A 26,614-nucleotide genomic window follows, 5' to 3' on the forward strand; every position below is an offset into this window, starting at 1 on the left:
GAGAATTCCTCATTTATCCTGTGGTTGAGTTTAACATTTTCCACTCTCCCTTCACAGCCAGTAAAACGGGTAGTTGGATTTAGAGACTTGAGCAGATTTAGGTCCGAGTTTTTGTTCTGTAACCTTAGCATGGGGGCGGGAGCTTCCACCTGGAGCTCACGTGGTCTCAGCAGCCACTGCAGGTGAGGGCCTGGCTGGGGCTGTGGGCAGGTGAAGCCCTGCATCCTGGCTTCAGGCAGCAGCTGGGTCCCAGCTATAAAGACACCCCAGAGTATGATTAACCTAAGAGACCCCACAGGAAAGGCAGATCAAAACTTGATTATTTATTTATTTATATTTTACATCACTGTTCATTTTTAAACAAGGTAAATTAAACAGTGTAAATTAAAAATAAAAAAACACGATTATTTATCAGCTTTCAAGATAATGGGGCCTTTCCTAAGTGTTCTCTCAAGGTAGCTAAGCTGGTTTTCTTCCTCCCTTTCATAAAAAGTAATTTTACTTCTTTCTAATCCGTTTGATACACATGAATTACCTATTTTTCTCCCCCCACCCACCTCTTCAGCCCTTTCTCCCGCACCCTTAACCTCAGAACCTCACTTTGGTTCAGTGTCTCCAAGTTTATAATTATTTTGCTGTATCAGTTCATCCACTTTGATGCCTTATTTTATGAATGTAGATGAGATCAGCCCATGCTGGTCCTCATCCTGTGCTGACTTCAATACACACACTTCCCCCCCCGATGTCTTCCATTTCACGCCACTTGGTAACACCCCTCTTTCCTGAACAGGATCAGCCGTGCGGACAGACCACATCGCCCTGACCCAGCCTCTACCCGGGGGCCCTGAGGCTGTTTCCACGGCCTGGCTGTTGTAAATGATGCCGCAGTAAACACTGAAGAGGATAATTTTCTGAACTAATGATTTCATATTCTTCAGATAGACGCCCCAAAGTTTCCATTTTGCTGTTGCTAGGAGCCTATTTGATGTACTTCCATCCCCTGCAATGTTATCCCTTCTCTGCAGGTGGGAGCTCAAGCAGGTGGCCCCCACTTCCTTAGGTACAACCCTAGTAAATCTGAATATCAAGTTCTTCAAAGGAACAGAAAATAAGAAATTTACAAGGGCAGTTTAAAATGTCTAAAGAAATATAAATTTTTAATGAGGACAAAATTATTCACCAGACACTCTTGAAAATGTTTATTAAAATTTGCTAGATTTATAAACAAAACATTGCTACCTTAGCTAAAATGAAAGCGCCAAAGAAAACTGGAGTTTTGAACTTAAAAAAGTGACAATTTAAAAGGTTATAAAACATAGTTGAACCAAGTCCTTCCAGCCAAATCTTTGCTTTATATGCAAACCATCTCTGGCCTGTACCCCAGCTCTTATATGCATAAATAAATCAATCTTTAAAAAAATATATCGAAAAAACCCCTGCCGGCTGGATCCTGGGTAATTCAGTGACCCAAACTCAGTGGCCATAGCACAGAAAAAATGCTACCCTCCCTTCCATGTGACCCCCAAATTCCTCCATTAGAATCCCCAACGCTAGTGAAATCCATCTCGCACTCAGAAAGCTCAACATTTCTTATGCACAGTTTCCTGTGGGATCCTGTTATTGCTAGGGGAGGGCAGAGTCTGGGCACAGTCTGGGCAGCGTCTGGCAGACACTGGGTAGCCCTGGAGACCACAGCGATGATGAAACCCCCGCCTGCCCAGGCAGAGCCAGCAAGCAGACGAGTTAGCAATTAAGTGTAACCCACGTCCTCTGGAAAGGCCACGGAGGCAGAGCCGAGAGCAGAGCACCACAGCCCAGAGAGATGCCGGAGTCTGCTCTCGCGGTGCCCGAAGCCCTGCCTCCCTGGAGAAGTCAGATCTGCCAGGTGGACGGAGACAAAAGCATGGGGGTGGGGGGGCCGCATGTGCCAAGGGAGGCAGGTACCGACGCGTGAAAGAGCTGGAGAGTGTGGGAGTCTGTTCCTAACACTCGGAGAAGCCGCCGCGCTGATTCCACAGCGGTGCCCTTCATGGCCGCACCCCAGCATGTGAGGGCTCCCCTCCCTCCACATCCTCATCAACGCTTGCTTCTGGTCTTGGGCTGACAGCCGCTCTCACAGGTGCCAGGTGGTCTCGTATGCGGCTTTGATTTACATGTCCCTGCCCAGTGACGGTGACGGTTTCATGTACCTGTTGCTACCTGCAGGTCTCCTGTGGCAGTCGGCCTAGTCAGATCCTCGCCCCGTTTTTAATCAGGTGTGGTTCAGGCCCTCCCTGGTGGTGCAGGGGTTAAAGTCTCAGCGCTTTCAAGCTATCACCAGCTACTGCAGCACGAGTGAGTTCGATCCCCAGCCAGGGAGCTACCCACTTGGCGCAGCAGACCTCTCCTGTCTCACCCGCTGCTCCCCTCAGCAGTGTGTTTCAGTAGATCTGCCTGTTCTGCTCCCCACTCTGTCTCTGCTGAATCCTCTCACCAACCCCCCAAACTTCTGGCCTGTATCCCAGTTCTTGTATGCATACATAAATAAATCTTTAAAAAAAGAAATTGTATTAGCATTACGCATGGCACGCAGATGCTACACATAAGCATAAATTACACGAACATACACAGCTACGTGTGTGGAACAATACCCGCTGTCTTACAAAGACATCCTGTAAGGCTTAGCTGCTACTGAAAAGGTAAAATTGTGCAAATCACTCTGGCACTTTCTTTTAGCAAGTTGTAGCAGCTCCTACGTCTCCACGCAGTGACAGCTTTACACAAGCCCCGCTGGACCCAGCTGACTCACGCGCAGCTTAGGACGATCCCATCCCTGGATGACGTCTGGCCACACCAGTGCGGCATTTCTGAGTCATTTTCATATTGGGGAAATTTGTCCATTTGCCTTTTCTTCTTACTTTTTTCAAGATTTATTTATGCTTGCAAGAGCTGGGGTGTAGGCCAGAGGTGTAGGGAGTAAGCGGACTCACCAGAGACAGAGCGGGGAGCAGGACAGGTGGAATGACTGAAGTACACTGCTGAGGGGAGCAGTTTGCAAGACAGGAGAGGTCTGCTGCGCCATGTGGGTAGCTCCCTGGCCAGCAGGGGATGGAACTCGGAACTTGTGCTGCAGTGGCTGTGGATAGCTCACAGTGCCGAGACTTAAACACTTGCGCCACCATGGAGGCCCTCTTCTTACTTTTTTTTTTTTTTTTGGAATTCTTTTCTTTTTTTTTTTTGAAAATTTATTTATTTATTTATACAAGCACTGGGTACAGTCAGAAGCACGGAAGTGTGAGAGAGTTCACCAGAGCCAGGGCAGAGAGTAGAACAAGCAGAGTGATGAAGTACACTGCTGAGGGGAGCAGCGGGCGGCAGGAGAGGTCTGCGTGCCATGTGAGACCCTCGCCCTGCAGCCGGGGATCGAACTGGCACTGCAGAGGCTGCAGGCAGCTTCGCAACCCAGCGTTCAACCACTGCGCCACCGGGGAGGCCCGTCCTCTTCTTACTTTAAAAAAAAAAATTTTCTTTCATTCTGATTCAGGAACATTTTTATTATTTTTATTATTTTTATTATTTATTTATTTTTTAAGAATTATTTATTTATTTATTTATACAAGAACCAGGGTACAGGCCAGAAGTGTGGGAGGGTGAGAGGATTCACCAGAGCCAGAGCGGGGAGCAGAACAGGCAGACTGACGAAATACACTGCGCTCAGGGCAGCAGTGAGCGAGACAGGAGAGGTCTGCCACACCATGTGGGACCCTCGCCGGAAGCCGGGGATCAAACCGGCGCTGCAGAGGCTGCGGACAGCTTCACAGCTCTGCGCTCAACCACCTGCGCCACCAGGGGAGGCTCAGGAACATTTTTAAATTTTAATCTGGAAATCCAGTAACTGCCTTGGCCCACTAGTCTTGCTGGGATGACTCTAGGGACTATTCACTACCTGCTGTCTGGGTCAGACTAGAAATGAGCCCCAATCCACGAGTTCAGACAGAAAGAAGGATATAAGGACGACAGAAGGGGGGTGCAGAAAGCCCAAGCAAATGCACAGACACCGCTGTACTAATGGTCAAATGACAGACAGGAGGCTGGGGATCTCCATATTATGTCCTTGCAGAAAGCCCCATACACATTTCACATTTCAGGTAGAATTTTTTCCTACCAAATGATGGACTTGGACTCATATCAATATGTCTGCATTCACAGCTCACGGCCACAGTCACAGAGCCGGGCACCCACTCCTCACTCCACAGAGATGCTCCAGGGGGCAGGACAGGGTGGGGGCTGATTCCACCTATGACCAGCTCCTTCCCTTTCTCAGAGCCCTGTCTGGCCACGGCTCTCCTTGTCCCCTTATTATCTTTCCTGCACCCCAGGTTGTGGGGGGTCCTGGGGTGCCTGCTCAGGTGGGGGGATGGAGGGGATGCACAGGGACTGAGCTGGGGGACACTTTCTATGATGGAAGAGATGACGGATTCGAGTCACCTCTACAGAGCGCCACTCAGCAGCTACCTACACAGCATTTTTTTGGGGTTTTTTTTGCCTAGCTATGTGTCTCTTTGGCAAGAAAAACTGAACTAAATCTCCCATTACTGCATGGTGAGTTTGGCAAGGCCACATTTAATGGCTCGATAGAATAAATTATTTACAAAGCAGAGAAAGGGACCGTTCACAAAAGCAGAAAAAACTTCTCTGGTTACAGGTGCAAATGATAACATTTAGTGCATCTCATGTGTAAAAAAAAAAAAAGTAATCCTTATCCCATGTGGCACAGCAGACCTCTCCTGTCTCGCCCACTGCTCCCCTCAGCAGTGTCTCAGCAGATCCACCTGTTCTGCTCCCCACACTGGTGAATGCTCTCACCCCCTGCACCTCTGGCCTTCACCCCAGTTCTTTAACGCATAAATAAAAATAAATCTTTAAAAATATCAAGACATAGTTCTAAATAATTTGGAAAGAAAGGGTAATCATAAAATGGAGGCAATTAAAGCAATGACTTAGTTAATGACAAAAACAGGAGACAAACAAGACTAGAGGAAGTAGTTCTTTAGTTGTGAAGAGCAAAAATATGGATTAGAAACATGAGAGGAAAGAAAAATGAAGTGAAAAAAGGGGGTGAGAGTATGCCACAGGGACACGAGAAATTCTGGAAGACATGCAGACACAGAATGGGGAGACCCAGCAGCCAGCACGGTCAGCTGCAGAGGCAGAGGGACACACGCTCACTCCAGTCGAAACCACTGGTGATAATCCAGCGAATTCAGGGAATGTGCCCCGGTCAGCAAGGCGAGGAGGAGCAGTCCACAGCCGTGGGGGGATCAGCAGGGAGTTTGTGTTCCTGAGTCCAGGAGTGAGCAGAGCCAAGGACATGGCTGGAGTGGAACCAAGTCCATCCCAGGTCAAGACAACGCGAAATTAGCCCTGCTTTGTCTTGCACTGCAATTAGGAGAAAAGTCCTGGAGAAATCAAGTCAAGCGCACCTGAGCAGAGCAGCCTGCTCCCTAGTGCCGCCTAGTGTACATTACCTGCCCATCCCCATAGCCTGGGGCCTTTACAGCCGGTCATGACAGCCCCAGCAGGCTGGAGAGGCAGCCTCTGCAGCACACCTGCTGAGTTACCAGTAGGCTAATTACTAAGTACCTGATCTGATCACAAAAAAGGCAGCAGCAGAAGAAAAATGGGGGTAAAAAGAGACGTGAAAATATCTGACAGGAAGCTGTTGTCATGTCCGCCCAATTAGTTTATTTGGGTTTATTAGTTTATTTGACTTTTTTTTTTTTTTTTTTTTTTAGGGTATAGATTTGACTTTATTTGAAACAATGTCATTACATGACATCTGAAGACGTAATGACACCATCTGAGCATCTGTCCATGGCACCTGGCGTAGTTTGAGTTTTGGACCAGATCACAGCTGCACAAAGTAGCCAGCACAGCCAGTGAGAAACACCCCACGAGCTCCTCTGACACCAACATATCTTCAGCTTTAGATCAATCTTTTCCCCAAGTGGCTGATCAACAGAATTACCTGGGACACTTTTTTAAAATACAGATTTCTGGGTCCATCTCTGGATTTGGTAGATCAGAATCCTGGGGAGGGGAACGAGAGGAGACACGGGGATTTACATGGTTTCTGGGCTGCAGTCATCTCTCAGGCTGTTTTCCATTCACACATTGAGTGCACAGACCCTTAGCCTAGAGGCAGGAGGTACAACTGGCCCAAGCATCCAGTCGAATCTCAGCAATCAATCAACCATGCACACAAGTCAGTTAATACATACAGCCCTACCTGGGTGCAAGACATGGAGGCAGGTGCTGAAGAGGCATCTATGACTAGCTCTTCGGGGGGTGGGGGGTGTCATATGCACGTCAGTGAAGTCAACGAGCATTCGGGAACACACCTGGGAGAGCAGCTGTGTGCAATGAGGACCCTCCTTAGGCTGGGTATGTTCACTTCTCCAGCTCATTGGATGCTCCTAAGCAACCCAATAAAATCAAATATATGGAAAGTATAGATTCATAAATAAATCAAGCTGGAGCAACTCGTCTTAAAAAGTGCATCTGTAATTGAAACACTAAGTCCTCTTGACTCCAGATCTATTGTCTATGAAGTTCCTGGACATTCATTTTAATCAACTGATCTAAAGCACCAAAACGTTCTAGAAAAGAGTTGAACAAATAATTGTCATAGCAGCTCCTGCCTTTTAAATGCCCACTGAGCTGCAGGCAAGCCTTCATCAGCTCATGTCCACATTCTGGTCAAGAGACCATTCCAAAGTACCTGACCCTGTCTGGAATCCCCAAAAGGGACTCAGCCATTCTGCCCATCTCAGGACAGCATCACTACAGCTGTAGATGATCTCTTTGTTCATCTACCTCCTTCACCCCGAAAACCCAAGGATGCAAAGAACGCCACCCCCATGCGTGGCACCTACCCCCACTTGGTTCTGTCCTGTTGGCCAACCTGGTTCTCCAGCTGCCCAGCTTCTTCCCCTTATCCTCAGGATAAGGCCCCCGCCAGGGCTCTGCATCCCTGGCTCCAGCCAGTTCTTACCCAGGTGAGTGAATCTTGATTATACCCCAGTAAGCTGTTGTCCAAGATTACAGCCACCTACCAGTGGGCCCCATGAGTTCACCATCCCCTCAAGACCCCAGACTCGGCTCCAAGGTCTCAGAGGGCCTAGGCCCTCCATTCCCTGACACCACACTGGGCCAAGTGTGGGGGCTGACCTGCCTGTGCCAGGTCCACTTCTGCATCAAGGCAATGATCCTGCAGTGGAGTCAAGGACCCTCCCTCATGCCCTGCTTGGAAGGCAGGCCTTCTCTTGAGCTGCTGTCTGAATTTAAGACACTGGGCAGCTCAGAACAAACAGTTCACCAAGATGGGGGTGACCCTGGCACCTGCTTTACCCTCTGTAGGGTAAATGAAACTGTCAGGATTTTCTGCCCTCCCTCCATTAGCATTAATGCTAGATCCCTGCGGTCCTACATGCACGCCTGATGGCAGGCACCTGGAGTAGGGTGCAGGCATGCAATAGGTGGGCGCATCTAGGCTGAGAGACTGGGCTTATAGGGGTGGCGTCACAGGGTCGCCAGCAGAGTAGCAGAAGAAACAGCAATGGCAGCAGAAGCAGCAGCAAAGAGAGCACGAGAGAATGCTAGAGAGTCCAGAAAGAGTGAAGATTCGCCAAGGCCTGGGAGGTCTGCCAGCCTCCTGGCCCCCCGGCCAGCTGTGTACCTGGGTGCCGCACTACAAATGATGTAAAAAGCTCAATAAAGCCTGAAAAGCCACCGAGGGCTCCAGGACTGCCCTTCACCCATCTGCCCAGATCAGAGAGCCCGCCCTGTGCCTTGCTGGCGCTACACCCTTCATCCCACACACTTCGGTTCAGACAGTGGGTTACATCCTGTTAAAGATCCAAGTGACACGTAAACACGGGGCCTCGTCTGGTTTGTTTCAAATATCCGCCGCGAGAAACAGGGAGCACTGCACGAGCGAGTCTGCCCTCGCGAGTCTGCCCTCCTGGAGGCCGCAGCTGAAGGCCACAGTCCTGCACCCCCTGCAGTGCAGCTGAGTCGAGCATTGATGAAAACGCCCCAGTGAGGACATGACGGGGAGCCCCGACACACACATCCCTCGAAGAGCAGGACAACTGGGCCCAGCAGCTGCCCCAGGAAACGAACCAGCACTCACTGTTCTCATTCAACCCCAAGATGATCACAATACCACATAACACCCTGGAGGGGAAAGGAAGACGCTCAGGCCTCGCGCCCGGCCTCTGTGACTGTCACCTGCAGCCTTGAATGCAGGAGGCGCCGGGGAGCCTGGGCTCGGGGTACGCGTGCCTGAGGCGGACACCTGGAGCGTGCTGTGGGCCTGCCTGGTGGGCACACCTGGCCTGGAAGCTGAGCCTATAGGGGCAGCATCACGGAAGACGGGGTGCAGCCGAGTGCCGTGGGGAGCGGTTGAGAACAGCTAGGAAAGGAAAGAGCGTAGAGAGACTCAGAGGGGCCCAAGCTGCTGTCTCCCTGCCGGCTTGTTTCCCCCAGCACTATTAGAAAACCCACAGGGATGACCCCAAGGGCTCCAAGGTTCTCTTTTTTTTTTAAAAGATTTTATTTTGTTTATTTATACAAGCACTAGGTACAGCCAGAAGCACAGGAGGGTGAGAGAATTCACCAGAGCCAGAGCGGGGAGCAGAACAGGCAGACTGACGAAATACACTGCTGAGGGGAGCAGCGGGCAAGACAGGAGAGGTCTGTCGAGCCATGTGGGACCCTCGCCGGTGGCCGGGGATCAAACTGGCACTGCAGAGGCTGCCAGCAGCTTTGCAGCCCACCGCTGCACCACCAGGGGAGGCCCACAGCACAAGGGACGCCAGGCGGAGAATTCCCATCCTGCATGTTATGCACTGGGGCTGGCTCCACCATCCTTATCTTGGTTGCATGAGGGACCTGTGTTCCACAGGATGGGGAAACTGAGGCTTAGGTTAAGTCCCTGAGCTTGGTTCATCCTGCCAGAGGCTAGTTCACGTCATTTCAGAAGGCCACCTCCCCAGACACAGACAGACAGACACAGACAGACAGACACACATGCCTGCACCCTGAGCATTTATTTCTACTACATCTCAGTCCAAAAAGTAGCTGAGAGCCTGTCCACACCTACCGTAGCAGAAGAAATATAAAAAGATCAGGAAATTGGCAAAAGGGAAATAAGCCGGGAACAAAAGATCAGCCAGGTCTAAGGTTCACCCATAAGAATTCGAGTCCTGAGCTGAGATGTAAGAAGACAAACTTGGTTCTGAGCTGAGCCCTCTGGGGTTTAGCAGCTAAATCATTAGCCCCCGGCCCCCCCTTTTTACTCCAGAAGAGGAGAAAAACACCTTGGACAGTGAGCTTCGCTGTATCTTCCTAATATGAACAGAATCCATGGAGAAAGCGGCAAGCGGGGTGTGAGTCACAGGCGTCACCCCAGTCACCCTGAGACCCCAGAGTCACCCAGAGGAACAGCAGAGCCACCTGATTGTGCGCGGTGACTCTCGGGGGACCTGTGTTTGTTTTCACTGCTTCTCGCTGTTTGCCAGAAAAGAGCCACAGTACGGCAAGGCCAGAGGAGTTGCCAAGACGTCCTGGGGGGACAGGGCCACCCCTTCCCGCACACACAGTGAGAAACTCACACGGGGGTGTGGCCTGAAGTGGCCCCACTGTGCACACAGGGGCAGGACGCCCTGGCAGAAACAACCCCAGCCACCGCCTCTAATTAAACAAGGGAGACAAAGCCTCCTCCACAAGGCCCAGCCCAGCTCCCGTGGAAAACATATGTCTCTCCTGATCATTCCACCTGAGACTTCCAGAGCCAGGCCAACTCTCCAGACGAGGCAGGTGACGCCCGTGCAAAACAATTCGGGGGAGAAGAAGAAAGGAAACCTAGTAAGGAAGGGTGAGTGCGCCTCCTGAGGCTCTCCAACGGGGCGACAGGCTTCTGTGCTTGGAAGACAAACCCACCTCAGTCCAGGGTAAACTCCCCTGCAGGGGCCGAGCTGCGGGGGTGAGGAGTGGGGGGCTGCTGACCAAGCCTGCAGATGGCAGGCAAGCGTCCCGAGCACAAGCCCAACCGTGCAGCAAGAACTCCAGGCCAGCTCCTCCCCGCTGCCCCCCAAAATTGGCTATTCTGACAGAGGAGCATGTGGGGCTGCTGGCAGAAGGCGTGTGATTGAAAGCTTGGCAGAGGCTCAAGGGTGAGTCAAGACAACGGCCCGTGGACAGTGGACACACTTGGTAGCCGAGTGACACAGTGAAGACCAGTGTCCCTGGCAGCCTGCGATCGAATCAGGTCACCCCATCGCTCCCCAGAGGGACGTTTTCTCCCCTCCATATTTTGGGTTCCGGTCTACAGCACCAGAGGTGCCGCCAAGAGGCTGCCACAGCTGCACTGGAGCCCAGGTGCCATCTCAGGTGTTGGGGGAGAGAGAAACCATGCAAGGTCAAAAGGGCAAACGCCCAAAGGGGATGAGAGGAGGGGAGACAGGGGGGCTGGTTTGGGCAACTGATGCCTGCAACAGAAAACAAAGATGGCGATGGGCAGCTTCTTGGGGGATGAAGCTGATTTAGAAATGTCAAATAACTTCTTTCCCTAAAGCAGATGGATAACTGGCCATGGGCAGATGACTGATGCTTTTGTTTTATTTTGTGCTCCTCATGTTTTTTAACATAAACAATATTTCATAGTGCAAATTTTGTTCCCCAAACTGAAAATACCTTTGGGGCCTCTCTGGTGGTGCCATGGGATAAGGCGCTACCTATGAAGCTGTCTGCAGCCTCTGCAGCATGAGTTCGATCCCCGGCCAGCCAGGGAGCTGCCCACATGGCGCAGCAGACCTCTCCTGTCTTGCCTGCTGCTCCCCTCAGCAGTGTACTTCGGTCCGTCCACCAGTTCTGTTCCCCACTCTGTCTCTGGTGAATCCTCTCACCCCTCACACCTCTGGGCTGTACCCCAGCTCTTATATGCATAAATATTTTTTAAAAATTTAAAATATGGAAATACCTTCCTATGGTAATTGCCATTTAAAGGAGGAAAGACTTCAAGGGTTCGGAACATTCAGTTTGCATGTGGTACTTTCCAGTGGCTCCATGTCACGACAGGGTGGGAGAATGTACACACTGGTAATACGAAGCTATATATAAAGTCAGTGTGCATATTACACCAACATATCACATATAAGGAATGTTCGTATTACACTGATGTATGGGATACACAGGAAATCAGGCTCCCACTTCGTAATGCAGCCTCCCCGTGCTGCACATCTGGGTGACTGGGGGACAAACAGACGCTGGTGGCGATGCCAATTCTAGCTGTTATAGAGCAACCCCGATATTAAACGGGTTCCTGGCTGTGGGTCCTCACCCGCGCGCTTTAAAGGGACTTATGAATACTCTACTACAGACACACACAAAAGGGTTAATAAAAGGTTTATTTACAAGAGGAAAGGAAATAAGGAAAAGGTACAACTCAGGGAGAAAATAGGGAAATAAAGTCTTTAATGCGTCCTACCCGATCTGACGACCTGGAAACCCAAAGTCACTCCCAGAGCTGGCCGGACGCTCCGCGCTGGCCGAGAGCCCAAAATGGAGAGCCCCCCAAAGCCCACGTGTCTGCCTTTTGTATCCACCTGGCTGCTGAACCCCACCCTCAGGTCCCAGCCACCTTCCCTTTGGTGGTGATGGGATTTGGAGTTCCCAGTGTCTTTGGCTTTGACCTGGGGTGGGGGTGGAGTCCACAAAGCCTGTATGGAATTTGCTTTGGGACCGCCTTTTCCCCCTAACAGTGGCGATGCCAATTCTCCACTTGCCGTCATCTTAGGGCAATGGCTTCAATGCCAATGCCGGGACCTCTCCACTGCAAAATGGGGCAGGGATCCTTCACTGGGTGGGGTGAGAGGGAAGAAGAGCCACATCAAAGAGCCCAGCAAACGGCCCAGCAGGAGTCCTGGTTAAAAGCCTAGTCACTGGCTGCACAGCTCCAAGGCCGGGTGTGCCCCAGGGTATGTCGAGGGAAAACTGGCCAAAGGCGTGGAGCGGGAGAGCAGGAGGCCTCCGGGCTCCCTTGCAGCCCCCCCCCCCCCTCATGTGAGCTGCTCTTTCCCAGGGAAGTTTGCTCAGAGTCCGGGCAAGGGTGGGGACAGCGCCTGGTGGGTGGCGCCAGAGCCACATTCCCCTGCAACGGCAAGTGGCCGCGCCTCATCCAGCACGTTTGCCATTGCATAGCATCACCTTCTCCCCCAACAAATATATTTCCTTCCGAGCACAATGAAATCAGCAAAGAGGACAGGTGTGTCTGCCGTTACATGTGGAAATCACCACTCTTGGGTCTCGTTTCTTTAGCAAACAGGCAATCCCCAGGCAAGACTCATAGCTGAAGTGCAGTACAGGGGCCACAATACTAAACTGAGTACTAGTCCTTTAAGAAAAGTACCTTGAGGGGTCTCCCTGGTGGTGCAAGGCGTTAAGTCTCAGCTCGCTACCCGGAGCCACTGCAGCACAAGTTCAATCCCTGGCCAGGAAGCTACCCACATGGCACAGCAGACCTCTCCTGTCTCCCCGATGCTCCCCTCAGCAGTGTGTTTCAGTGGATCTGCCTGTTCTGTTCCCCGCTCTGTCTCTGGTGAATCCCCTCACACACACACCCTGCCCCCGGCGCCTCTGGCCTGAACCCCAGCTCTTGTATGCATAAATAAATAAATCTTAAAAAAAGGAAATACAGGAATGTGATTAAAAAAAAAGTATTCACTGAAGAAAAGGCCAGAGAAGAATAAAGGCAAGAAAGCAACACCGTGGATGACGCCCCCACCCCGGTCAGCTATGGTTTCCTGGTGTCCATCTCCACGGAAGCGCAATCATCTTATCCTCCCACAAACTTCACCTTCAAAGAGGAACTGAGAGTAATGGGGCCCACTCATGGCCCGCCCCCGACCACAGGCATGCCCACAGCCCCCCTCAGAGGAAGAGGTGCCTTCCACACCCAGCCCTCTGGGATTCCCCCAGAGCCCCTCCTGCTCTCACCCCCCTGTCATCAGCCTGGCCTCTCCCTGTCCCACATTCCAGTGCCCTTCAGAGTCCCCAGCCAGGCATCACCGGCCTCTGCTGAGTGGATAGAGAATGGGGAGCTGGAGGGGGTGCAGGACAGGAGTGCAAAGAGAAACACAGCTCAAATGCAGCTTCTCACTTTCAAAATAAGGCAACTCCCGAGGCTGAAGGCCAGGCGCTAGAGAGGAGGAGGATTTCCTGAATGGCTGTGAGCTTCCCCTGCTAAGTCAGGAGCTAGCCCAAGGGTCAGATCACAGAGGGAGCTCCGCCCTGCCCTGCAGGGAGCCTGGCCCCGGAAGGGGGGAGGAGGAGATTCTCCCCTTCTCTGATGTGACTGTGAATGCTGCTCCTCAGAGACCCGGAAGGAGCACCTGCAAGTGCAAGGCCTCAAGCCTCAAAGCCAGGCGTGGTGCTATCTCTGCAAGTGACTTCAACGCCCTGAACTCAACACCCGCCTCTGCAAAAGGGGGCAAGAATCCCTTGCTGGGTGGGGTGAGGAGAGACGAACAGCTGATTTTTCTAACCAGCAACTGGAGCCCAATACCTGGTGACTGTTGAATGGCGTCACCACATCTCCAAGTGAGAGCACCCCCCTCGCCTCCTGGGGCACCTCTCTGGAATCATCACGGCTAACTCCCACACAGGGGCTCCTTTCCCCACACACCTGGGTGATATCCATCTCCTGCACACACGCCCCAGCCTACAAGCCAGCTCTCTGAGCTCCACGCAGCACCAGCGATGCCCGCTGATCTGTTTCTGTCACCAGGGATCAGGCTGCGTCTTAGACACGGCCGTATTCCCAGCAGCTAGTAATAAGGACACGCCTCATTTATTTGTACTCATTTGGATCCATCGGGCAGCTTGGAAACACTCATGCACAACAGGATAAAGAAAATGAGAAGAGGAGCAGAAAGAAGCTGAAGTAGTTATTACCCAAACAGCAGAACCAGAAAATTGTGCAAAATCACTAAAGATGCACTGAAGGTTGGCTCTGGCCTTTGTCATTATTACAGCGGAGAGGAGAGCCTGGTGAGTCTCCGGCAAGAACTTTTCATTTGGTAAAACAGCCTCGACCAGCCTGGTCCCAGGTACCAGGTGCCCAGCCTCCTCTGGCAACTCACAACGGAGCCGCTGTGTCTAGTAAGACATGGGACCACGTCCCAAGAAACATTCACTGAGGGCTGACTATAACAATGCTTCAAAAGGGCAGCTGCACCCCTATGTTTATAGCCACTCTATTTACAATAGGTAAGCTATGAAGACAACCCAAATGCCCAAAAATAGATGACAGGATCAAGAAGATGTGGGACATATACACCATGGAATATTAGTCAGCAATCAAAAAAGATAAACACATGCAGTTTGCAGCAACATGAATGGAGCTAGAAGGGATCATGCTCAGGGAAATAAGCCAGAAAGAAAAAGAAAAATACCGGATGGTCTCACTCATAGCAGGAATTTAGAAAACCTAAATAAGGGACCAGGAAAAAGACTTATTATAATAAAGTAAAAATCAAAATCAACAAGCAATTATAAACCAGAGACACACTACAGGGGGTGGGGGTAGGAGGGATTAAGGTCAAAATAAGGGGGGGTGGGAACTGCATGGGGACTATAACCAAAGTGAAAATGCATACATTGTGCAAAAATGAAAAATGATGTAAAAACATATAAAATAAAAATAAATAAATAAAAATGCCTGGAGCTATTTTCGGTGCTCTGAAGCCTTTTCATTCTGCAAGCGCCCCACTGTCCAGCTCAGCCCACCAATCCTTTTTGAGTATCTGTGTTTCAATCTTGGCTATGGCCGGGTACCTGAGAATAATCATTTATACTCCCTGCACCCCAGAATGAACCCCCAGCACGAGGCTGGGGAGTCTTCCCATGCTGACAGCACTGGGTGCTGACTCCCATTTATTCCCGGGTTTGTCTGATATGGAAAGTCCGGCATCAACTTCACCTCTGTAATTACACCCCGTCTTCTTGGGCTGTGCTATGAATTGCACGGAGCTCATGATTCCAGCAAGGGCTCAAACGCAGCTCCCAAACCTGAGTGTGTCTCTCCTCCCAGGCGAGCTGGAGGAAATCCAGAAGTTCTGGCCCCACCTCCAGGGTTTCTGGTTTAGTAGGTGTCATGCGGGACCCAGGAGTGTGCTTCTTGGCAAGCCCCAGGGCCACACTGCCCAGTGACAGTGTGAAGGGGGCACTTGACCCTACATGGGAGGTCAGACTCTGCAACCTTCCAAACTAACCCTGAAGGACGTGGCTCCAAGTTCTTCCAGTGGGCCCTGGGCATTCTGGATGCTCGGATGCCAGCCCAAAACACCAGAGGGCAAGCCCTTGGTCCCCCTCCAGATGTGCCCCAGTGTTGTCACCTCAGGTAAATCCCTTTCTTGCAGTTATACAGATGGAGAGGGATGTGGTCAAGCAATGCCACAGGCTCTGAGGGATAAGGCCACTACACAGACTTTTCTGGAGGCCAAAGCTCCAGAGGTGGGTTCAAAATGAAGTGACAGGACCTCCCTGGTGGCGCAAGGGGTTAAGCACTGCACTATGAAGCAATCCAAAGCCTCTGTAGCATGAGTTTGATCCCCGGCCTGCCAGGGAGCAACCCACATGGCGCAGCAGACCTCTCCTGTCTCGCCCGCTGCTCCCCTCAGCAGTGTATTTGGGTCAGTCTGCCTGTTCTGTTCCCCACTCTGTCTCTGGTGAATCCTCTCACCTCCTCATCTCTGGCCTGTGCCCCAGCTCTTGTAAGTATAGATAAATAAATCTTTAAAAAAAAAAAGAAATGAAGTAACGAAGCCCCCACAGGTGGCAGTACTGTGAACGCTGAACTTCAGGATTCTGACTGCCAAGAAGACTCAGAACTGGGCCACCCGGCTCATCCCCCGCCTTTCCCAGGGAACCATCACAGGCCATTTCCAACAGGGGTCAGAGGTGGCCGCTCTGCTCAACAAAAAGACATTTCACACCAAGACTTGTGCCTAGATTCTTCCAGAAGCCTTATTTGAAACATCCAACCCTGGCAACATTCCAATGAAGATCCAGCAGCTCGTGGGCCAACAGAGACCCACCAGGGCTGGGATACCACTCCCCAGTGGGGACACACCCCAGGGCCGGGTCTCAGAAAGCCACCCCAGGATCAGAGTCGGCACAAAGACACACTGGGCAGAATTTAGGGAAGGCAAGTCTCACCTCCAGTGACAGAAAACAGGTCGGCCCCGGGGGCAGGTCCTGTCAGGAAAGGGGCTCATGACACCTTTTGGAAGGAAGGAAGGTTCTAGATCATTACTGCTGTGGTGCCCTAAGTGAATGCATTCGCCTCTACACTTGGCCTAGATGCATTTTCTTGACTGTACACTGTAAAAAGTGAATGCCTTAAAAATGAAAATAGGGCCTCCCTGGTGGCACAAGGGGTAAAGCCTCAGCACTATGAAGCTATCCACAGCCACTGCAGCATAAATTCGATCCCTGGCCAGGGAGCTACCCACATGGCACAGCAGACCTTTCCTGTCTCACCTACTGCTCCCCTCAGCAGTGTATTTCAGCCAGTCGCCTGTTCTGCTCCCCACTCTGTCTCTGGTGAATCCTCTCACCCCCTGCACCTCTGGCCTACACCCCAGTTCTTGTATGCATAAATAAAAGTAAATCTTAAAAAAAAGATGAAAACAAACAGGCATTTGCCATCATTAGAGTCCTCCTACTTCAGGGTGTTTTAAAATTGGTGTCATTGGTTTTCTGAGGAGATGAGAACAGGCTTGGAAATCATGTCCTCAAACAGTTTACCCTTTTGTAATTTTTAAATTTTGTACTATGAGGCAGTATCTGCTACCTTTTAAACAATTAACATTTAAATTTAAGAATTTTTTTAATGCTCCTCATAGACCATCCCTCAAACGCTCCATGATAGCCAGAGGAAAATGTATCCAAATGCTAAAAAAAAACTAGAAATTAAGAAACACCCCCTTCCTTGGTGAATGAGCAAGCGCAGTCCTGAAAACAGGGACTGTTCCCCAATCTCTTGAGGGCATGGTAGCCCACTTCTTACCACTGCCCCCTGGGGGTCTCTACTTTCTGTGACTGTTTTCTTAGCATTTTTTAATATTTTAGTAACCTTTTTTTTTTTAATTTATTGAGTCAAGCACCTGTGTTTCCCCTTCTTTCAACAGTAGCTATTTAAAGTGTTTTTTTTTAAAGGCAGCACCCCAACCCTTTTGCCCTGGGGCTCCTATGTAATGCCGGCTCTCCGAGCCTTTTCTTGCCTCACTGTATCTCACATAATGAGCTCATTAAGCATTTAGGTTTTATAGAAGAAAAGAGATCTCTTGATGAACATTTCTTAACAGAGCAGATGGAAATCGCCCATGCCATTTCTTTCAACTAAACAACAGCCCCGCCAACATACTCCCTAAAGGTGGTTCCTTTACTTACCTGATTATATTTTTCCTACCTTTGAATTTTCTGAAAAACTCCTCTCCTCACTTGTGAAAAATAGGGACAGTCTATTAAATTGGCCTGCTTTTAGTAACTGGCAGTATTTTTAGAGTTTAGTCTTCTATAAAAGATAGCTAATGCATGTGTGTATATGTGAGGTGCTCAGTATTAAAATAATTACAGCTTGACCAGCACCTAACTACCACCCAAATCAATGCACAGAACACTGGCCGGACCCAGAGTCTTCCAGCTGGCCCTCTGTGATCAGACCTTCATTTATAAAATGCATCCATGTTGTTGTCTATAGCTGGAGTTTATTTTCATTGCTGTACAGTATTCCAGGGTGAGGGAAAACATTCCACAATTTACTGATCCATTAAAATATTTACAGGCTCTTTTCCAAGGCATCTTTTTTCCCCATTGCCTATTAGAAGTTTCCCTATTTCCAAATACACAGCAGGACATTTGCAGCAAACACTACCCCCAAACATAACTCCAAAACACCTCCCTGCTCTCATGTGCCTACTATTCTCTATCAACCCAGGGGCATTTGCATCCATTGCATATTGGTTGAAATATTAGGTACAACTTCAAGTTGTTATTCTTTTGTTCATTTTATTCAGAAGAGTTAGAATGTCTTGGACCATGTGCTAAAGCTGCCAGATCATTCCTGTCCATCAAGGTCTGGTTCAAGCATCTCTCTTTATGAAGATACCCCAGAACCTCGTCCATTTGCAAAGCCATGGCTCCCCACAAATTGCAACAAAATGAATCATCCTTCCTCTGGCTTCAGGCAGCCTTGAGTTATTCATTTCTATAACAGTATCTTAATTTTTGTCCTTTTGGTGTAAGCTCTAAAATCTTGAAGGTTTGGGGCAGCTTTTGGAGAGCTTTTGGACTCAAATTCAAAATTTAAAAGCTACGGCTGGTACCAGTACCAGGTACTAAATTGTTTGTTTGTTTTTTTTTTTTAAAGTTAATTCTCACCAAAAAGAAACAGTTCCTATCAAAGTAAAAGAAAACATCACTATTGCTTAAGACAAGATTTGTGTGCCTCCTACTGTGAATATTGATCTTCCTTGTTCTGTTGAGTTTTTCATAGACAATACAGTACTTCAGCATTCCTCAGACATAGAATATTAGAGGGCCACCTAGGTTAAGATCATGTAAGAAACATACTATTTAAATAAAGCTTTACGTCCCTGGAAGCATTCACAAAGAAGTAACAAAAATAAAAAAAACCTACCCAATTTTATCTTTTATGGACCAATTACTCAAATGACACAGTCTGCCAATACTCACACAACAAATTAAATCAACAGTAAATATTCTTAATGAGGACTTAAGATGGACTCTATTAGCAAGGATACTATTTGTGTGTGTCAAGCCTTTCTTCCCTTCCCAACCCACCATCCCTTGCGTCCCCTTGTCCCTTTGCCTCCTCTTCCCTCTTAACCTCAGAGCCTTCAAGATGTTTACTGATGTCCACTGGCTTCTAAAAGTGTTTCACATTATCAACTTGTCTGCTATGTAAATGTCCAGTATTTGTTTTTATCATTCTAACTTTGCCGCACAGAATTTTCTCAAATTTCATCATGTTGAAAATGGATGGCCTTCATCCTTTTTCGGGGCTATATAGTACTCCATGATGTGGCTATACCACATCTTCTTGATCCAATCGTCCAGTATTGGACATTTAGGCTGCTTCTATGGCCTAGCTATTGTAAATAATATTTCTGTGAACAATGTGGAACATAGGTGCCTTTGTGTTGATGGTTTCATATTCTTTGGATGCCTAAGAGTGGAGTTGCAGGGTCAAATGATATTTCCATTTTTAGTTGTTTAAGGTAAACCCAGTTTGGTTTCCATAATGGTTGCACTGGTTGACATTCTTACCAAGAGAGGACTAGGGTTCCCTTTTCCCTGTATCCTTTCTAACACTTATTTTTTTGGGGTCTTTTTAATATGTGCCATTTTCATGGGTATGAGGTGATATCTCACCATAGTTTTAATCTGCATCTCTATTATTATTATGAACACTTTTTCATGTGTTTTTGGCCTTCTGAATATCCTCTTGAGTGAACCGTGTGTTCACATCTCTGCCCACTTATTAGTTGGATTATTTTTTTAATTGTTGAATTATTAAAGTTTTTATATATCTTGGGCCTCCCCGGTGGCGCAGCGGTTGAGCGCTGGGTTGCGAAGCTGCCCGCAACCTCTGTAGTGCCGGTTCGATTCCCAGCTGCTCCCTGGCCACCGGAGGAGGGTCCCACATGGCGCGCAGACCTCTCCTGCCGCCCGCTGCTCCCCTCAGCAGTGTACTTTGGTCCTTCTGCCTGCTCTGCTCCCCGCTCTGGCTCTGGTGAATTCTCTCACCCTCCCGCGCTTCTGACTGTACCCAGTGCTTGTATAAATAAATAAATAAATAAATCTTTAAAAAAAAAGTTTTTATATATCTTGAATATTAATTTCTTATCAGTTAAATATTGTGTAAATATTCCATTCAATAGGTGTCTAATTATTTTGCATTTTCTTTTGCTCCAGAGAAGCTTTTTAATGAGTTAATCATCAGTGAAAACTGCCCCAATTTTAATAAAATTAACAAATGGGGCAGGATTGTTATCTTTCTGGCAAAGAAAACATATGTGTGGAATGTGGAACTGCAAACAGGAGAAGAAATAAAACAGAAAGCTAACCTGGATTGAAGGCCCAGCCATTGTTTGCCTCTCCATCAGACTCATTACAAAAATAATAATAATGAAAGACATCACTCCCGAATAATACACAATGTGCCTTTCAACTATCTCAGGAAAAAATCATTCTTGTCAGTGGATGCTACCACCAATTCAACACAGAAAAAAAGTCTACAATTCATTTTGCAGAAATTTCATTAAAGCTCTTAATATAAAAAGAGCTCCTAGAAATCAACAAAAAGACCAATGGCTCAACTTTAAAAAAAATGAACAAAGGCTATTTATAGGCAGATATTGCAAAGAAAAGGTAATTATAATGGCTCTTGAACATAAGAAAACATGTTCAAGCTCAGAGAAATGCAAATTAAACTATATCAGAATACCTCCTTAACCTATCAGACTCGCAGGATGAAAAAGTTTGATAAAATGCTGTTGGCAAGGGTACAAACAGGCCATCACACTCACTGCTGGTAGGAGCATAAATTAGCAAAGCCTTAAAGAAATGCAGTAACATAGTGATATCCCTCAAAACTAAGTGCACCTCCCCTGACTCAGAATTCCACTTCTGAGGATTTTTCCTACAGAAATACTTGCCTATACGACTAGTACTCCACACATAAGGACCTTGTTTATATAACTGAACTAGCAAAACTTGGAAACACATTGTCCATCCATAGGAAATAGATTAAATAATTTGTGACAACCTTACAATAGAATTCTAAGCAGCTGAAAAAGAGCAAGGAAATGATGGCCCAGATACAGAAGAACAGGAGGATACGCCACAATTTGCAGGGAATATCATGTGTTTGCTGAAATATTCACTGTGCTGAAAAGATACACAGGAAACTAGTGACACTGGTTGTCCCTGGAAGGAAACTGAGTAGCCAGCAGAACCCTGGGAAAGAGTTCAAAATGTTTACCCTTTTGTACCTTTAAACTTTTGAACTGTGAGGCTATATTAGTTATTTTTTAAATAAATAAAATTCAAAGAGGGAAAATTCTCCTCATTGATAAAATGAGTGGAAAGCAGCCCTATCGCTGCTGGACTAGCCCAATCTAGGATACAACAACATATCCTCCTTATTTGAGTCTCAGGTGACTGCATAGCAGGAGAGAAAAAAAATGGGAAAACTCTAGAAACACAGTGAAGAGACACAAAGTAAAGTTAACTTTACATGCAGGGACCTTGATAAGAAATGGCTCATTTTAAGAGAAAACCAGGACTGGCACAGATCTTCAGGACAATCCGAGTCGCTTCACTTGATCCTAGAAAATGGGAGGCTGTGTAAGGTTTGTGTTTATTTCGTGACTTGAAGTTAAGAAACCTGCGTCTGGTAACAAGGTCTGTCTGGCCCAAGTTCTGCTTAGCGGGCACCGCGCGCTCATGTTTGTTGTGAGGACAAAGACAGCTTCTCTCCACCCTCCACCAGACACACAGCACGTGTGTCAGGCCCCGGCCAGACCCTTCCTCCGTCCTCACCGGTAACTGACCATCCCGGGAGACAAACCTGTTGATCAATCAGGGGCTTTTCAGAGAACATTCTTGAGCACTCGCTCTGCTTCACCAAAGGCAGGACTGCGCGCTCCTGCGCGCTCCTGCAGGGCGGCGGCGGGGTGAGCCCCATCCACCTGTTTGCTTCCTGTTGTCTCATCAGGGAATAAAGACAATTAACCCAACCCTCCGGGGAACGGAACAGCGAATCATTCGGTGCCCCTCTCCGGCGGCTGGTGCAGGCGGCGCAGTCTGGAGCGCGCCCCTGCGCTGGTCCAGCTGTGCCCGCTGGGGGTGCCTGAACGAATACAAGTTCCAGCTCGTTTGCTCGGGCAGGCTTCGAGCTCGTAGGTCTGGACCTGCGAGTTTTTCAAAGCCAAGGCCAAAGTTGCCCGGCACGCCGGTCACACCTGTGGGCACAGGTGCGCGCGGGGCAGCCGACCCCCCGGCCGCCGGCCGGGCTCCCCACCGCGCGGTGCCAGCGCTCGCCCCGCAGCGCGCCCGGAGGAAAGTTGGAGCGAGCGTGCGCCTACCTGTGCGGGCCAGGGGGCCGACACCGCGGCGCGCACCTGAGCGCGCTTCCTCCGCCGCGGCCGGCGCGCACCCCCACCCTGGCCCCGCGCGCCCTCCGCCCGCCCCGGGCGCCCCAAGGTCACCGGCCCTGCGGGCGCGCCCCCACCCCGGCCCCGCCCGGCGCTCACCAGAACAGCAGGTTGGCGGCGAGGAAGCCGAGCAGGCTGCGCAGCGGCCTCTTCCAGCTCAGGAGCTCGTCGGCGCGGCCGCCCAGCCACAGCCCGGGCTCCCCCAGCAGCCAGGTCACGGCGGCGGCCACCCCGGCGGCGGCCTCCCGCCCCGGCCGCCCCGCGCCCGCGCCCGCCCCCGGCTCGGGCGCGCCCTCCGGCTCCTGCGGGGGCTCGCGGGGCGGCGGCGCCTGCTCGCCGGCCGCGGGCGCCGGGCATCCTCCCTGCGCGGGCCGGGCGGGCGCGGGGCTCGCCATCTTCAGCGGCGCTGCCAGCGGCCGGGCGCGCGCGGGCGGGCGGGCGCGCCTGGAGTCGGCGCCGAGCGGGCGGCGGGGACCGGCGCGGGGCGCGCACCGCGGGGCGCCGGCGGCTGGGTGCCTTGTGACGTCAGCCGGGGCCGGGGCGCGGCGGGGGCGCCTCCCCCGGGAAGTGGGTGCGGCCGGGTGCGCGCCGGGGCGGGGCGGTCTCCCCGGAGCGCGCCGGCCCCCGAGGGCCTCGCCGGGACCCTCCCCTGCGCGGGCAGGACGCGCGGGCACCGCCGCCGGGCGGGCGCGGGCGCGATCGGGGCGCGTCTGCACTTTCTGCCGCCGCGGCCGCCGCTCGCCCGGCCCGCAGCCCCGGCGGGCGTTGGGGGGCGCCCTGCCCGGGCCGCGGATTCCCGTCCCCCGCCCCGGCCCGGCCGCGGCTGCAGCGCCCCGGGCCGAGCGCGAGGAGAAGCTGCGGGCACAGGAGCCAATTGGGGCCAACTAGGGACCAATGGGCTTCCCAAAGGAGGGAGCGCCAGGCCGCGGCGTTGGGGGGAGGCGCCCCCTTCCACCGGCGGGCCGAGGCTCCTGGCTCCAGAATGCACGTAGATCTGTGCAAGATTTAGGGGAGCAGGTGAGCGCGGAGCCGAGAAGCCAGGACCCCGGGAAGGTCGGACGCTGGGCTGGTGGCCACCGGGGCTGGCGAGCCTTGCGCCGCGAGGCCTCGAGGCGTCCTGGTCTCCCACTCACAGCAGAGGTTAATGGGGGTACGCCCGGGGAGGGGGTGGGGGCTGACCTCATCCGTCCCCCAGGGGCCTCGCTGGCCCAGATGCTCCCTGGCCAGTGCGGGGCGGGAGGAAGCGTCATCCTGCTCGCTTCTCTCAGTTTGCGTTTTTTAAATGTTCTGTCCTTTAATTCCCCTTATGCGCCCCCCCCCATGCCCTCTCTCATCCTGAGCGGACTACCGGCCCCCCATGACTGCACGGATGAACCAGGACGTCTTTGCCCACTCCTAGCAAGCGGCTTACCTCCCCCGGACAGAGGGGTTCAGTCCCAGAGCAGTTAAAGCCCCGGTGCCTTCAGGGAGTCTCCGAGGAGCTCTGTCGTCTCATCTGGATCAACATGTTGTGTATTTATAACTCTGCTGTACCCCTATAAAATCCCTTGATCTGTACGCTTAGATATGTGCATTCTGTGTATTTATTCCTCAAGGGGTCTTTTCCTAGAGTTGGCTGGAAGGTTACTGAGCACCTGCTGAGTACCCACCCAAGGCTAAACTGTGGATTGGTGCACCCCCCAAAAAAAAAACAAAAGCAAACAGGCCAAGGAGGGACAAATTACAATGGTGAGGGCATCACCACCAACATCCAAAATTAGGGAAGAAGTGGGGCAGTCTGGTTTTGGGTCTTTTTGGACTGGATGGCATCTGCCCTGAATGGTGAGAAGAAGAGCAGGTACAGGTTGGGGAGGGCAGTCCCCTCTGTTGGGAGCCGCTGTGGTCCCTGATGTGAATTTGCACCAGATGACCGTGACTTGAATGAGCCACCTGTGACAGTCTTTGGGTCATGTTGTTACTGTTTTGTATGTTGACATGCATGTTTTCATGGAGGGTACCCTGGCATAGCACTGTGCACGTTTCAGGCACACACTCCTGCTTTGTCCTTGGATATCTGTATGCACCACGTGGTGAACACCACCCAAAGCTGATTGTCCGGAAGTTGGGTTGTCCCCTGATGGGGACTCAGGGTCTCCGTGTAAGGAAACTCCTTCTGCAACTGGATTCACAGTGGCCGGGGAGGCAATGAAAAGGCAACGTGGAAACAATCTGGGTATTCTGTTCCCACAGAAAGGAAGACTTTTCCCAGGTGTTGGTCCTCCCGCTTGAGCCTCCAGCAGGAGCTTCTGGAAGGTCCACGATGCTTTCTCGTGTAAACTGGCCTGTGGTTGGCACTGGCTACAGCCCAGGGCAGGTGATGCATCCGGGCAGGTGGGAGAAGGCCGGGCACAGGCCGGAGCAAGCAAGCTGCCCCGTCTCCACGCCGGCGTGGATGAGCTTGTGGCAACACGTTGGCAGGACACTGCACATCCACCTTCTCCCTTGAATGCTAATTAATGCTTTCAGGATCTGTTGGTAAAAGTGGCTGACAACCAAGCCCCAGAAAAGCCAGCTCCAGTTGCTGAGCGCCTCGCACCCCTCACTATATCCATGTATTGCTAAAGCGCCCTGCCCCCGGCCAAGTGGAGACCTTTCTCTCAGTTGCTATGGGAAAAAAGCTACACAAAACTGTGTGGGGCACACAAAACTGGTCTGATGCTCCGATCCACCTTTTCCACCCTTGACCCCTAATAATTATGGACTAACTGTGGAGCAGCAGAAACGCTGGCCTGGACCCACGAAAAGGTGCTGTGGGATGTGTTCTTTGTCTAGATGTCTCCTTGGTGCTGGAGTAATTTGTTCAGTGCTAGGACTATCAATAATGCTACTGAGGGTTGGAATACATCTTCTCCCCTAATTTCAAGAAACTGGGGCCTCCCTAGTGGTGCAAGGGATTAAGACGCAGCACTATGAAGCTCTCCGCATTCACTGCTGCACGAGTTTGATCCCCTGCTGGCCAGGGAGGTGACCCACATGGAGCAGCAGACCTCTCCTATCTCGCCCACTGCTCCCCTCAGCAGTGTATTTCGTCAGTCTGCCTGTTCTGTTCCCCACTCTGTCTCTGGTGAATCCTCTCACCCTCCCGCGCCATCTGGCCTGTACCCCAATTCTTGTATAAATAAATAAATCAATCTTTTTTTTTTTTTAAAAGACTATTTAGAAAGTAACAGGGCTACAAAGCCCTAACATAAACATAAGGGACTCTTCAAAGAGGCCACTTGCCCACTTGCCTTTCTCTTCCAAAAGTAGCTAGAAAACTAGTAATAGGAGAGAGAGAATGAATAATTAATTCTCGCTAGGGAGGCCTCAGAGGCAAGATCAAACTAAGTCACACAATGAGAAGAAAATGCCCTGTGGGGTTTTCCCTGCAATATTTCATGTTAGAATCTGGCCTTAGGCCCATGCATGACTCCTTAGGGGAAGGGGTGGTGGGTGGAGTGTGTTGTATTAATTACCAGCCCTGCAGATAGAGTGTTTTGTGCTGGTCATTTTACTACAGCAGTGCTACCCACCTGTGCTAAATCAGATTTACTGCACAGAGCTAAGGGTGTGCTGAGAATTTTGGAGAATTTGAGGATCAGTTACCAAGTTCAGACGTTGTCCTGTGAGCAGAAGAGAGTTCCTCAAATTGTGGGTTTCTTTATTGTTGTTCCCAGGGAGCCCTAGACTCAAAACTCCCCAACTCCTGGGGTCTCAGGAATTTCAGTTTGTCTTTGTCTTACATCTCAAAGCAAAACTCTGGTGTGGTTGTCTGGAAATTCGTGTCTCCAAATCAGGGCCCCATCTCCAGGGATCTCTCTCAAAATTAGACTCATGGACTATAAAGGAATAGCTAAGAGTTACATCTGCAGACTCCCCCAAGGTGGCGGTGGCCTGTCACCTGTTACTTACTTTAGTTCATTAGAAATCAGATGGGCCTTCCCTGGTGTCACAGGGTTAAGTCTCAGTGTTATCAAGCTATTGCCAGCCACTGGGGCCTGAGTTCGATCCCCGGCCAGGGAGCTGACCCACAGGGCACAGCAGACCTCTCCTGTCTTGCTCTCCTCAGCAGTGAATTTCAGTAGATCTATCTGTTCTGCTCCCACTCTGTCTCTGGTGAATCCTCTCACCCCCTGCGCTTCTGGTCCACACACCAATTCTTATATGCATAAATAAATGACAAAATAAATTAAAAAAAAAAAAGAAATCAGGCACATGATCTGGCCACCATCAAGGCTGGGATCACAATGGCAGGCCCTGTGGGAGGATGTGGTCACCAGAACCTCTTAGACCCTGCCCAGATGGGCACA

The 26,614-nt window shown here is 50.6% G+C and overlaps 1 protein-coding gene across 1 annotated transcript in view; it reads right to left on the reverse strand.

Annotated features, from left to right (window-relative positions):
• Positions 1–22,681, reverse strand: part of RETREG1 (reticulophagy regulator 1) — a gene marked incomplete at both ends in the record, with an annotated part of 106,364 nt that extends 83,683 nt beyond the window's left edge. Inside the window, one exon of the mRNA XM_084233894.1 lies at positions 22,386–22,681. Within this exon, the coding sequence (XP_084090020.1) occupies positions 22,386–22,681 (296 nt within the window). The remainder of the gene's footprint in view (positions 1–22,385) is intronic.
• Positions 22,682–26,614: the final 3,933 nt, after the last annotated feature.

The sequence above is a fragment of the Talpa europaea genome, assembly GCF_964194135.1.
Source record: "Talpa europaea genome assembly, chromosome: 5".
Taxonomy (NCBI): domain Eukaryota; kingdom Metazoa; phylum Chordata; class Mammalia; order Eulipotyphla; family Talpidae; genus Talpa; species Talpa europaea.